Genomic DNA, 14947 nt, shown 5'->3' with positions numbered 1-14947 from the left:
ACAGAAACATGAAGCCGGTTTAAAGTGAAAGTGAAACTAGAGGCACATTGTATGATTGATTTTTATCTACTTTTAATCATTTTTAAAAGGAATCAGTTAACTTTTATGTCTCTATACCCTGTAAACAGTCATTTCAGCAAAAAAAAAAATTTCCTTTAGTGACCCTTTAATTTACTTAAAGGAACACTAAAGGTTTGTTTTTTATTAGATCAATTGATTGCTGTAAGCTAGAGCATTTAAATATCACTTACCTCGTTTTTCCTTTTGACCTCCAAAATACAGTAATCCAGGTTTGAAAATGCCATTTCCTGTCTCTCCTCTTCTTGCTTTCCACCAGCATCTGAGCCGTTTTGCATGGTGGAAAGCAGAATGTGCTCACCCCCTCCCTATGACTACAGCCCTGCGTGACGATGCTCTCTTATCCCTCACAGGCATGGAGACTAAGCCTAATGGGAACTGAAGTTCCCATTAGGCCGTGATGTAGCAAGAATAAATGCGCACCGCAAACCAGGAAGTCAGTGAGAATAACGATTCAGGAGTGATGGAGGTGAATAAAACAGCTCGATTTCAACAGGTATCAAACTAGTTATAATGTAAAACATTACTTTTTACTTTATCAGCTACTGCCAGACTTTAATTTAAGAGGAAAATATTTTTGTCTTTACAACCCCTTTAATGCTTATTAAGAAGGCACGGTGGAAGGCTGGAGGCGCTGTCTTATATTGATTAAATAATTAGTTGGTATTGCTGTCTTGATCAATAGTTTAGCCTTCCTGACAGTATTCAAATGAACCATGCTGCATAATGCTGATATTGTATTTTCAGTAATTTATACAATATATATATATATATATATATATAATATATATATCTACAGACCTCTGCTCCAAACCCAAATTTGTGTCAGTAAAGTCTTGTACACACGATCGGATTTCCATCGGACAAATCCGCGGATATTTGTCCGAAGGGCGTTGGCCGTGAATGTGTTCTGCATACAGACTGCAGAACTTTTTCAGCCAACATACACAAAACTAGGTGTTTTTTTAGCTCCTTACCGCCACCCTTTGGGCAACTTCTGCTAATATTGTCTGATGGTTAGCATTGGTTCGGAGCATGCGTGTTTGTACTTTGGATTTTTGTACACACGATCAGATAATGCGACGGAACACAATTGTTGTTGGAAAATTTGAGAGCATGGCTATCCAACATTTGTTGTTGGAAATTCCGACAACAATTGTCCGATGGAGCATACAGATGGTCAGATTATCCGACAAAACCCTTCCATCACACAATTGTTGACGGAATATCCCATTATGTGTACAGGCCTTTAGAAATTCAGAAAGGTGCTTCAATATTTTTTATTCAAACTTAAAAAAAGAGGAAAGCTTTCTATACTATATATACAGTGTGGGCTATCAAAAATGAGCCCATTCTAATATGTGTTGCATGTATGTTTGTAAGATGGTGATTTTAGATTGTAAGATCCTCGAGGACGGGGACTGCTCTCAATCTACAGTATGCAGTATTGACAGTCATATATCAATAGCTGTAATAAATAAAATTAATAAATAAATAGGAGGACTAATGTTGAAACAGGTGACTCTGCAGGTCACATGACAAGAGTGGGGAAAATTTTTGCAGCCAGAGCTATATTTTTATTTTTACAATGGGTGGATCATACCTTCCAAATTTCCAAGATGATAAAGAGGTACATCTTTAAGCACACAGCAAAGGACACATTCCCGCAGCAGCCTGGTGGACAATCGATAGGGACAACGAAAGTCTAATATGTAGAAAATGTCTAAACCAGTGCTTTTTTGACCTATATATTGGCTTTTAACACCAACAAAAGTAGTAATATAGGGCCAGATTCACATAGAACTGCGGCGGCGTAACGTATCGTAGATGCGTTACACCGCCGCAAGTTTTCATCGCAAGTGCCTGATTCACCAAGCACTTGCATGAAAACTTACGCCGGCTGCCTCCGGCGTAAGCCCGCGTAATTCAAAGGGGCGTGTGCCTTTTAAATTAGGCGCGCTCCCGCGCCGAACCTACTGCGCATGCTCCGTTTTGAAATTCCCGCCGTGCTTTGCACGAAGTGACATAATTTTTTTCAAACGGCGACGTGCATAGCGTACTTTCGTATTCCCGGACGTCTTACGCAAGAATTATTTTTTTTTAAATTTCGTCGCGGGAACGCCGGCCATACTTTAAACAGCCCATACGTGGGCTGTGTAAAGTTAGGGCAGGTAAAACCACGACTAAAATTGCGACGGGAAACTAGACTAGCGACGACATATCGAACGCGAAAAACCGTCGTGGATCGCCGTAAAACCTCATTTGCATACCCGATGCTGGAATACGAAGCGAACTCCACCCAGCGGCGGCCGGCGTATTGCATCCTAAGATCCGACAGTGTAAAACAATTACACCTGTCGGATCTGAGGGCTATCTATGCGTAACTGATTCTATGAATCAGTCGCATAGATACTCTGAGAGATACGACGGAGTATCTGAGATACTCCGTTGTATCTCTGCTGTGAATCTGGGCCTATATTGCTAAAAGTGTTGAGGCGCCCGCCTTTACACGCACATGAACTTTAATGACATCCCAGTCTTAGTCTGTAGTGTTCAATATTGAGTTAGCCCACCCTTTGCAGCTATAACAGCTTAAATTCATATGGGAAGGCTGTCCACAACGTTTAGGAGTGTGTCTATGGGAAGGTTTGACCATTCTTCCAGAAACGCATTTGTGAGGTCTGGCACTGATGTTGGACAAGAAGGCCTGTCTGGCAGTATGCGCTCTAATTCATCCCAAAGGTGTTCTATCGGGTTGAGGTCAGGACTCTGTGCAGGCCAGTCAAGCTCCCCCACCCCAAACTCGCTCATCCACACTATATTGCCAAATGTATTGGGCCACCCCTCCAAATTATTTGGTGGAGGGAGGATTATGGTGTGGGGTTGTTTTTTAGGGCATGGACTTGGCACCTCAGTTCCAGTGAAGGGAACTCTTAAGACATCTACATACCAAGACATTTTGGACAAAATTTCATGCTCCCAATTTTGTGGGAGCAATTTGGGGGTGGCCTATTCTTGTTCCAACATGACTGTGCACCAGTGCACAAAACAAGTTCCATAAAGACATGGATGAGCGAGTTTGGTGTGGAGGAACTTGACTGGCCTGCACAGAGTCCTGACCTCAACCCAATAGAACACCTTTGTGATGAATTAGAGCTGAGACTGCCAGACAGGCCTTCCTGACCATCATCAGTGCCTGACCTCACAAATGCGCTTCCTGAAAAATTGTTAAATATTCCCGTAGACACACTCCTAAACCTGGTGTACAGCCTTCCCAGAAGAGTTGAAGCTGTTATAGCTACATAGGGTGGGCCAACTCAATATTGAACCCCACACACTAAGACTGGGACGCCTTTTAAAGTTCATAGTTACATAGTTAGTCAGGTTGAAAAAAAGTCCATCCAGTTCAACCACAAAGAAAATGACCAAACAAGATAAAAACACAATACAATCCTATACACCCAACTCCATACCCACAGTTGATCCAGAGGAAGGCAAAAAACCCCAGCAGAGCATGATCCAATTTGCTACAGCAGGGGAAAAAATTCCTTCCTGATCCCCCGAGAAGCAATAGGATTTACCCTGGATCAACTTTACCTACAAATCTTAGTACTCAGTTATTTTATGTACATTTAGGAAAGTATCCAGGCCTTTCTTAAAGCAATCTACTGAGCTGGCCAGAACCACGTATGGAGGGAGTCTGTTCCACATTTTCACAGCTCTTACTGTGAAGAAACCTTTCCGTATTTGGAGATGAAATCTCTTTTCCTCTAGACGTAAAGAGTGCCCCCTTGTCTTCAGTGTTGACCGTAAAGTGAACTCAACACCAAGCTCACTATATGGACCCCTTATATATTTGTACATGTGGATCATATCCCCCCTTATTCTCCTCTTCTGAAGAGTAAATACATTCAGTTATTCTAATCTTTTCTGATAGCTGAGCTCCTCCATGCCTCTTATCAGTTTGGGTGCCCTTCTCTGCACTTTCTCCAGTTCCCCGATATCCTTTTTGAGAACTGGTGCCCAAAACTGAACTGCATATTCCAGATGAGGTCTTACTAATGATTTGTACAGGGGGGCAAAATGATATCTCTCTCTCTCTGGAGTCCATACCTCTCTTAATACAAGAAAGGACTTTGCTTGCTTTGGAAACCGCAGCTTGGCATTGCATGCTATTATTGAGCTTATGATCTACCAAAACCCCCAGATCCTTCTCCACTACAGATCCCCCCAGTTGTACTCCCCCTAGTATGTATGATGCATGCATATTCTTAGCCCCCAAGTGCATAACAAGGGGCTTCAAATGTGTGTAAAGGCAGGTCACCCAATACTTTTGACAATATAGTGTATCTCACTTGCATAAACATCCATAAGCCCTGAGACTGCTGCTGGGTTCTGCCATCTTGGATGTGATGTATGCACCAGCAGACTCTCAAATGACAATAATTGTGGTATTCCCCTTTACTATTCTCCCTACACAAAATTACAGTATATATAGAGATGTGATGGAAGGGACAGAGTCGCTGGGTCAGCACAGACAGTAATTAGACACTTCCAGAACAGAAGGGGGTTGGAGATGGAGGACACTATACTAGGGAAATTACACTTTCTGGAGTGAGCACATTGCAATGAAAAATAAACCATGAAAAAGAAAAGGGGAGCTGCGGTGGCTCAACGCGATTGGCACTGCGCTGACAAGCCATTCACCTCTGCAGCTAAGGGTTCGGATCCCGGTCTCGGCTACATGTGAATTGAGTTTGGTGGTCTCAGCCCGGCTCCCGGTGGGTGTGCTATGCGAGGTAAGCCTGCGCTTAGTATGCCCCCCCCCCCACAAAAACCACCACACTTACACGCACTTGAAATTGGGTTAACATGCATGCACTTTGACCACGCGGTCTCTAAAAATAAGAGGCGAAGGACTAACGGGGCTGGTTGAGCGGGCAAATCCTCTCACTCCCTTATAGGGAGTCCCTTTTTCCCCCGTTGGGCTTCAAAGCGGAGCAGGTAGGGCGGGCTGTGTGGGAGGACCCCCTCACACACCCGCCATTGCCACCCGGGGCATGGAGAAAGGTGGCAGATTGCCTCTGGGGGAGGCCTGCCTACTCCCAACTCCTGCAGTCCGGCTCCTCTCTCAAGTACACACACAAAAATACACGTAAAAAAAAAAAATGCTGTAAATAAGCATTTGTAATACTTGATTTTTCTGTGCTTTTACCTGCAATATTTTGAGTCTGTTGACATGGTCTTTTTATTGCTCTCTTTAAAACATGTACTAAAGTGAATATTGAAAGTAGATCAATCTAAATATAATATATGTATTTTGTTTTGTAGTATTGAATCCTGATGAGTGTTCAAGCGGAATGGTTCTTCAATTTCAAAAAAGAAAACATATCAACAAGCCAAATCTCAAGTTACATAACTCCTGCAAAAAGTTTCAACGTCTTTTTTTTTTTTTTTAACAGAAGAGTTGTTTTAACGTCTTTTAATTTTGTGGGAAACCAAAATGAAGACATTTCGAAAAATTGTGTGTAAAGTTTTCCATACAGGGACGATTTCAATAGAATGTTTGCACACGTGCTGCGCAAATTATTGGGCCCAGTGTGATTTTTTTTTTTTTACTCTCTAACAGCAGAAAGCGGTATTCTATTTTCAGTGGAGAAAAAGTTGTTAAATGAGGAGTGTTCTTTATACCTCGGGAGTAACCACACACAGCCTCACTGTTAAATGGGTCTCATCAGCACAAATTAGCTGCTCATGGGATATACTAGAATGAAAATGACATACTGGTAATATCTAAGGCTCTACAAAGTTGGGTTCAATTGGGCTTACAATAATACAATAACAGTTTAAATTTATATAGTGTATATGTGTATAAGCTGTGCTTGACCTAAGAATATTAAAGACTCTCTTTCAAACAATTCCTAAGACATCCTTTACATATATATACAAAACAAACCCTATCATAAATCAACAAATAAAGAAGGTTCCTGTATCCATAAAATGCAGTCCAATATAAAAGTGCAATTTGTGCAATCCAGAAATTGCTGAAATTTCTTCTGAAATAAGGTGACTTGTGCAATAATGTGTATCCTCCAAACAGTTCTAACTATGTCTTCACCCGTGTCCCCTTAGGACCAAACTCACCAATAGTAGTTGACCCCCTGTAGTTTACACCAAGGAAGGACAAAGATATTGTGTCACAGATAAACCGTATTTCCCCATTCTTCTTAGTGACAGGACACTGATCACCGCTCCCTGTAATCGGGAGCGGTGATCAGTGTCGTGTCACACACAGCCCATCCCCCTTACAGTTAGAAGCACTTCCTAGGACACACTTAAAGGGGTTGTCAAGGCAAAAAAAAAATCCTAAATAGCTTCCTTTACCTTAGTGCAGTTCTCCTTCACTTACCTCATCCTTCGATTTTGCTTTTAAATGTCCTTATTTCTTCTGAGAAATCCTCACTTCCTGTTCTTCTGTCTGTAACTCCACACAGTAATGCAAGGCTTTCTCCCTGGTGTTTCTCCCTGGTGTGGAGTGTCGTTCTCACCCCCTCCCTTGGACTACAAGAGAGCCAGGACACCCACTAACACACAGCTCCTTTCTCTATCTGCAGCGTAGAGAGTGTCCTGTAGTCCAAGGGAGGGGGCGAGCAGAACACTCCACACCAGGGAGAAAGCCTTGCATTACTGTGTGGAGTTACAGACAGAAGAACAGGAAGTGAGGATTTCTCAGAAGAAATAAAGACATTTAAAAGCAAAATCGAAGGATGAAGTAAGTGAAGGAGGACTGCACTAAGGTAAAGGAAGCTATTTAGGAAGAACATTTTTTACCTTTACAACCCCTTAAAACCCTTCAGTGCCCCCTACTGGTTAACCTATTCACTGCCAGTGTAATTTTTACAGTTGTCAGTGCACTTTTATAGCACTGTTCGCTGTATCAATGACAATGGTCCCAAAATGGCGTCAAAAGTGTCCGATGTGTCCGCCATAATGTCACAGTCACGATAAAAATTGCCGCCATTACTAGTAAAAAAAAATAATAATAAAAAATGGCATAAAACGATACCCTATTTTGTAGACGCTATAAATTTTGCGCAAACCAATCAATAAACTCTTATTGCGATTTTTTTTACCAAAAATATGTTGAAGAATATGTATCAGCCTAAACTGAGGAAAAAAACGTTTTTTTATACATTTTTAGGGGATATTTATTATAGCAAAAAGTAAAAAATATAGCTTTTTTTCAAAATTGTCACTCTATTTTTGTTTATAGCACAAAAAAATTCAAATTGCAGAGGTGATTGAATACCACCAAAAGAAGCTCTATTTGTGGGAAAAAAAGGACGTAAATTTTGTTTGGGAGCCACGTTGCCTGACCGCGTAATTGTCGGTTAAAGTGACGCAGTGCCGAATCGCAAAAAGTGGCCTGGTCTGTGGCCACCCAAATGGTCCGGGGCTTAAGTGGTTGAACTGACCATACTCAAGATAATTTTTTATAAAATTTCCTTTAGATTTACCTTCAACTATGTAGTGCAAGGGCCTGCCTGATTGAATACATATTTAAAGTGTCTAAGTTTGACCTCGTATTATATGGCTTTTGGTAAAGCTAAAGGAAATTAGATAATGTATGGCCTGCCTAAGCTTTAACCTATCATCTGCAGAGTTAAAATTATTATTACCATGAAAACTACACTATCATGCTGATAAGAACTTCAAAATATTATTTAAAAATGCCAGAACAGAATCCTCCAAATTCTCTACTGTATGCCCAAAATCCAGCACTCAAATTATAAAGCAGAGAACAATAGAAATTATAAAATGAACTCATATTAATATATAATAAATATATTAATTTAGTTTACCAAACGTCAGTGGTGGTACCTGGATTTAAGACATATCTACTAATGCTGCGTACACACGATCGGACATTCCGACAACAAAACCATGGATTTTTTTCAGACGAAATGTTGTCTCAAACTTGTGTTGCATACACATGGTCACACAAATGTTGTCGGAAATTCCGAACATCAAGAACACAGATACGTACAACACTACAACGAGCCGAGAAAAATTAAGTTCAATGATTCTGAGCATGCGTCGAGTTGATTCCGAGCATGCGTAGGATTTTTGCGCCTCGAAATTGGCTACAGGCGATTTGAATTTCCGACAAGAACTTTTGTTTTTGGAAAAATTGAGAACCAGCTCTTAAACATTTGTTGTCGGAAATTCCGACAGCAAATGTCCGGTGGAGCATACACACGGTCTGATTTTCCGACAACAAGCTCACATCGAACATTTGTTGTCGGAAATTTCTACCGTATGTACGTGGCATTAGGCTTGGTTGAGACCTATGTGGCTGTGTTTTGTGTGAAGGGCAGCCCATTCATTTAAATGTGCTGCCCTACGCTCAGAAGTCCCTGACCCTCAATCGCTGTTTAAAAAATGAATTAATGGCACCCCTGTGCATTTGCTAAAGCGCAGCACATATCTCTGAAGGTCAGGAATGCGCGCAATTTCATCTGCGTTTTTACTACTGTGTACCTAACTGACAAAGCGGAAATATTCCAACAAGGTAAACACACAGCAAATAAAAGCCTAAGAACACTTCTAACCCTTCCCAAATCAAATAAGAAGAAATGTCTGTCTGCGTGATCTGGTAAAAAGTGTGTTAAATGGCGCAAAAAAAAACAAAAGACAATTGAATCCTGCTGTGCCAGAGCTAAGACTGACATCATGACTCAGATCTATCTTATTACAGTATTAAGACTTGACAAATTAGGTAGAAAATGTATTTGGCTCATTCCTTCAGCATTGTCATTGACAAATTACATCCCATATAGTGTAGACCTGTACAAGTCATCTTTTTAAGGTATGATCTATTGCTCTGTTGACAGACTGTACAACTTTCCTTTTTCCCAGGGTACTGTTAATGTGTTTGTTTATATCCACAAAATAGCACAAACTGATAAATGCATCTGTCAAACCTACATCTATGCTTTTCGTCTGATCTGATCATTTTGTCTGCTAAAAATACAAAATTTGTTGTTTAGAGTACACGGTTATAGAATAATGTATTCATTACAGTAAGATACAGTTATTAAACAAAATAACAGGTTAAAGTTCTCTCCTCCTGTCAAGTTTGAAAGTACAAGTCAGGATGGCTAAATAATTAACTTTAATTAATATAGCGTTTATTTACTTTGGGGCTCTCCTTTGTTTGTATGGGCTTATGAAGTATTGATTATAACATTGGAAACATACCGCGTTTCCCCGAAAATAAGCCGTACTCCGAAAATAAGCCGTAGCGGGATTTCGACGCAAGATCGAAATATAAGACATCCCCCCCGAAAATAAGACGTAGCGATGGCGTGTCGAATCCCCGAAAATAAGACATAGCGATGGCGTGTCGTATGCGTAGCGGCGCGGGCGGGAAAACAAGACGTGATAGGCGTACTGTACTGGTGCGGAGCTCAGGAGCTGTAAAGAAGTCGTGCAGCCCTTCTTATCTGCTCCACAGTATCTCTAAGTGACCGGAGAGGTGTCGGCAGCCCCATAAATACGGTAAGGTCGGCTCCATACTGTTGTACCATACTTGCCGGTAAAAAAAATAAGACATCCCCCGAAAATAAACCATAGTGTGATTTCTGGAGGAAAAATAAATATAAGACGGTGTCTTATTTTCGGGGAAACACGGTAGGTTCTCCCTTGTGAAACAACAAGATCAATTATTTTTTTACTGGGTATAATAGATTGTTCAAGCATAATTGAACAGTATGGATAATAAATACGGTTTTAAAAGCTGGATGGCATCACTACCCTGACTTACAATATTACAAGGGCTTGAGATATGCTTTGAAAAGCAGGCAACAGGGAAAATCAATCAGTGATCTACTAATGTGATCCATGAAACAACAGCTGTAAAGTCCGACAAGCCTCTCAGTTTATGCTAATCTGAGTTCTATTTAATCTCTTGAAAGCAGATGTGTTTCCGGGTGCAACTGCAGCTCCAACTCATGTTTCTGTGTTGTTCAACTTCACTTGTGCACTCAATCTAGGAAGTAATTAGAAAAACAGCCATGGTAAAAAAAAAAAAAAAAAAATTCTACATTTTCTACTTAATGTGAACCTGGTATAAACAAAGACATAAAACATTAAAGTGGACCTTTCAGTAACTTTACTGCACATACATTTCTGACATGTCACAAAATATGGTAATAGTATAATTTTTCAAAAGCTCCACCTTATATTGTTCCAAAAACCTTTTTCGAGCTCCAGTCTTTTGCCTAGGCTGAGATCATGCCATTAATCTTCTGCAGGTGGGAGGAAAGTTTTCTTAGTGTACCTGACTGTGGTGCCGGAGATGACAAGGGTGGCCTCTAGCTCAATTCCTGTCCTGGTGCCGGAGATGACAAGGGTGGCCTCTAGTGCAATTCCGGTCCTGGTGTCGGAGATGACAAGGGTGGCCTCTAGCGCAGTTCCCATCCTGGTGTTGGAGATGACAAGGGTGGCCTCTAGCTCAATTTCTGTCCTGGTGCCGGAGATGACAAGGGTGGCCTCTTGCACAATTCCCGTCCCAGAACCCTTGGCAGTGTTGCCAACCCCTTTGAAGTGAAATTTACTTGCAGGACGCCAACATTTACAAACGTCAACAATTTTTTTAAACTGGCAAAAATCATGATATTTACTGACAGAGCCACATTTTTTTACTGCAAAAAAAGTACCTAAAACGACAATGCTAAACAGTGCAAATATCAATATCTAAACTATAAACATATAGTTAGTGCCATTAGCAATGTGTTTAACCAGTTAAGGACCGCCTCCTGCGCATATACGTCAGCAGAATGGCACGGCTGGGCACATGTACGTACAGGTACGTCCTGTACATGAACCCAGCCGTGGGTCGCGGGCGCGGTGCACTCCAGCAACCCGGTACGAAGCTCCGGGACCGCGGGACCCGCGGACCCGATCGCCGCTGGGGTCCCGCGATCGGTCCCCGGAAGTGAAGAACGGGGAGAGCCACGTGTAAACACGGCTTCCCCATTCTTCACTGTGGCGACTGCATCGATCGTGTCATCCCTTTTATAGGGGGACACAATCGGTGATGTCACTCCTACAGCCACACCCCCCTACAGTTGTAAACACACATTAGGTGAAACATAACTCCTTCAGCGCCCCCTGTGGTTAACTCCCAAACTGCAACTGTCATTTCCACTGTAAACAATGCATTTTAAATGCATTTTTTGCTGTGAAAATGACAATGGTCCCAAAAATGTGTCAAAATTGTCCGAAGTGTCCGCCATAATGTCGCTGTGCTTTCACTGTGCCTGTGCAAGTGTCTTTCATTTAAAAATGGCGCCAGGCGGTGACATTACTTAACTTCGCATGCGCCGCCCGACCGAGCATGTACGATCTTTTCTGATCCCGGCAGGCTTTGGAACGGCGCATGCACAGTTGAACGGTCGGTCCGCAACCGTGTTTTTTATGATCGCCGCTGCCCGTATTGGGCTTTTACAGGCAGCCCGAAAATGGTCTGAAATGTATGGGCTGCCCGTAAATTAACGGGTGGTTGGCAATACTGACCCCTGGTAGTGGAGACAGGCACTGCTAGGACACTGGGGGATGGGCGCAGATGCCAGGAAGCTGCATTAGTAAGCTGTAGATTGTAGACAACGGAGTCCTTCCAGTGGTGGTATGGAGTCTGGTCACAAGCCCTGTTGAGTGGCAACCAGGCAGACAGGTGCAGAAAAAGGCCACTGCCCCTACCTATAACTGGTCTTCACAGCAAGGAGCACTGGAAGGGCAAACACATGTCAAATAAAACCATAGAATTTGCATGCTCACCTTACCAACCAGCCAGCAACCACCAAATTAACCTGTCTAACAGTTAAAAACAGGGGTATAGTTGCACACATTTCTAAATACATGCATAAGCTGCAGGCCCCATCATAGCTCCCTGTATTCTGCAGACCCTAAGTCTAAAATTTAAAGAGTCTCTACAGTGGAAGCACATGTATGCTGATGGATAGATGAAGGGCAGATGACTGGAGGGAGCCCAACCCTCCTTAAAGGTTGTTATAGGTATTGTTGGTGCTGGTGGCATGAATTATGCCTCATTTTTGGTGTTAGAGGGCAGAATAGTATCTCATATCAGTGGGATAAATAGTGTCCTAAGGGCCAGATAAAGGCAGGAAAAGGGCCATATCTGGCCCCTGGGCCGCAGTTTGGAGACCCTTGACCTAGATGATGGCACTGAAGAGCCAAAGCCTAGTTAAGAATCGGTTTATAGGAAGACAGTGAAGGACTCTAAGGGTTGGTATGAGTCTTTTTCTTAAAAGTCAGCAGCTACAGTATTTGTAGCTGCTGACATTTAATTTTTGAGAGTTGAGTTTCTTTTTAAAGAAGAATGTGCATACAAGGTGTCCAGACACGTCACTGGCTATATTCTTGTATTGGCTCATTTAGAAAAGTAAGGATAAGTATAAATGCCCCAAAGCTTGTACCTTAAAACGTCAGTAATGGCATATCCCTATAGTATAGTCCAATGGATTGTCCTTTTAAGCCCAATTTTTTTTTTTTAGGTAGAGTGAAAAGGGTTAGGTCCTCTGTCATGTTTTAGGTTGGGGAAATTTCCTTTCCCCACACTTCTTGTTTTGGTTCGTGGTAGTCAGAGGGACAAGCAGTAGATGGAAATACCTCAAATGGTGACACACAACCAAAAATATGTTAGGGAAAAACATCTAGAAGCTCTGTTCTGTGTATGCAGTGTGTACTTTCATGTCACATGAGAAAACTAGAGAAAAAGTTTTAGATGCATTTGGGCTTTGCATTACTTGTACTCTTCTTCTGCAGTGGACACCTCAATATCAGTTACTGTGGTAACCAGGGCTGTTACAGTTACCTTTAATCCAGTCTCATTTTATTTTGGATCATAAATTAATTACACAACGAGTAACATAAATAATTTAGTTAACACAGATGTACATGTCAGATCACCATAGTTGGGAGGTAGAGTTAGAAAACTGCATTTTAAAAGTTGGACATAAGCACCATGGGTTATGTGGACACCAGGGAACTAATTAACAGAGATTTTTTTTGTACCTATTTGAAAGTTTGAAAGTTTCAAGCTTGATACACTGTAAAAAAAAATGCAGATATATAAACCACATATTTAGATTAAATGCGGGAAGAAAAAGGTCTCAAGAGTGAACTTATGAAACGCTTGCTTCAAATCCCAGAAGAAGAATTGGAGTAGACTGAAACAAAATAATAACAAGCTCTATGGAAGACGTCTCCTCTTCTTGCAAAAGTAAGTGCGTCAAATTCTACAACTATGACCTCTGTTCAATCCCCGGCGAATTAAGTACTGGATTCCAGCAGTTCATGCTTAACTGAATTAGGAAGAAAAAACTGAAATCAGAGATGCAGTCACGGGATAAATAGCTATGGCAAAATAATTTGGATGTGTCTAAAAAAATATTCCCCAGCTTTCTACCAGGTGTCACGTTGACATTTTCTTCTGCCTATTGAGATGCAGTTTAGATGTTTAGACTCACTGGTTTGTACCTGGCACACCATGAATATGTTAAAAAACACATTTAAAACACATTTAAAGTAATACTAAAGGCAAAACTTTTGTTTTCCATTTTGGACAGGGTAAGGGAGGGTTATAACCTCTGTAGCGCCTGTGTACTTTCAGTCCGGGTGCTATTTTAAATTTAGAGGGGGATGAGAGAGTTAGTTAACTCTCATCCAAGTGATTTTATTCAAATTGGGCCTCTGTTCTAGCTGGGCTGTGCTGTCGGTTCATTCTGTGTTCCTGAGGTGCTTTTCAACCCCAGGGCGGCAGTGGAGTTCAGGCTGGAGTGCCTCTTGCCAGCAGCCAATCAGGAGGGGTTTTCCCTCGCGGGGCATGCTGGGGGAGGGAACTTCTTGAGCGGACGCCATTAGGCAAGATTCCAGTTCTTGTTCTGGGTGTGGCGCCCACCTTTAGGATGACCACACATCACGGGCCCTGGCAATATGGCCTACCAGGCCGGGGCGCACGTGCTACGCGGAGTTCTTGGTTCCAGGACCACATTGGCCCAGGACAACTGAAGCGATGGCTGGGCCCCAGTGACCTACTGGGTTCCCAAGTTCTGAGGAGAGATTCCAACCGAGATAGCTGTTCGGTGAGGAGTCAGCCTGAGGAGAGCCAAGAGATTCAGGCAATCCAACAGGGCCCCGACAATTCATCGGGGATCGGGGTGCCCGGACACTGAGAGGTTGTATGTATGCTATCTGACCGCTGCGGGAGGGCATGATGACCCGGGGACAGAAGCAAGACGGCTCGAGGCAGGACTCCCAAGATGGCGCCGCTCCACCATTAGCACAGAAGGCGCGCGGAGGGGACAAGGTGAAGGAGGGGGTGAGTAAGACCCTGAAAAAGGCTAAAGAGGTCCCCAGGGACCCCCCCAAAGACATGAGGTACTATGCCCAGAAACTGGCAGGGAAGCCCAGCATAGCGAACACGCTGCCCCTGGATGATTGTGCTCCCCTCAGTGACACTGAAATGGAGGAGGGGGAGAGTGTGCAGGGAGCAGGGGCCATGTTAGAACAGGCTGGGAGCAGCTCCAGCTTGATGTGGGATGCCAATGACACTGAGGTAGAGGGGGGAGAACAGCCCATGCTTGCTGCCATACTAAAGGCAGTGAACAAATGCACAGCGTCGGTGAATGGCCTGCAGCTCAGGTTTGGGAGTTTGGAGGAGGAGGTGGGCCTGATCAGGCACGACATACAGAAAATGAGGGAGAGGACCACAGCTGCGGAGGGGAGGATTAGTGACCTAGAAGACAAGTTGCCCCCACTAATCAGAGAAACCCAGTCTACCTCG

At 42.7% G+C, this 14947-nt stretch overlaps 1 protein-coding gene across 5 annotated transcripts in view; it reads left to right on the top strand.

Annotated features, from left to right (window-relative positions):
• TMEM154 (transmembrane protein 154) overlaps positions 1 to 5996 on the top strand; it is an 88118-nt gene extending 82122 nt beyond the window's left edge. For all 5 annotated transcript variants that reach the window (XM_040331908.1, XM_040331912.1, XM_040331910.1 and 2 more), the window contains one exon: positions 5410 to 5996. In XM_040331908.1, the coding sequence (XP_040187842.1) occupies positions 5410 to 5537 (128 nt within the window). In that variant the 3' untranslated portion in view covers positions 5538 to 5996. The remainder of the gene's footprint in view (positions 1 to 5409) is intronic.
• Positions 5997 to 14947: the final 8951 nt, after the last annotated feature.

This window comes from Rana temporaria, chromosome 1 (genome assembly GCF_905171775.1).
Source record: "Rana temporaria chromosome 1, aRanTem1.1, whole genome shotgun sequence".
NCBI classification, from domain to species: Eukaryota; Metazoa; Chordata; class Amphibia; order Anura; family Ranidae; genus Rana; species Rana temporaria.
This window is presented reverse-complemented; position numbering and strand designations above follow the sequence as displayed.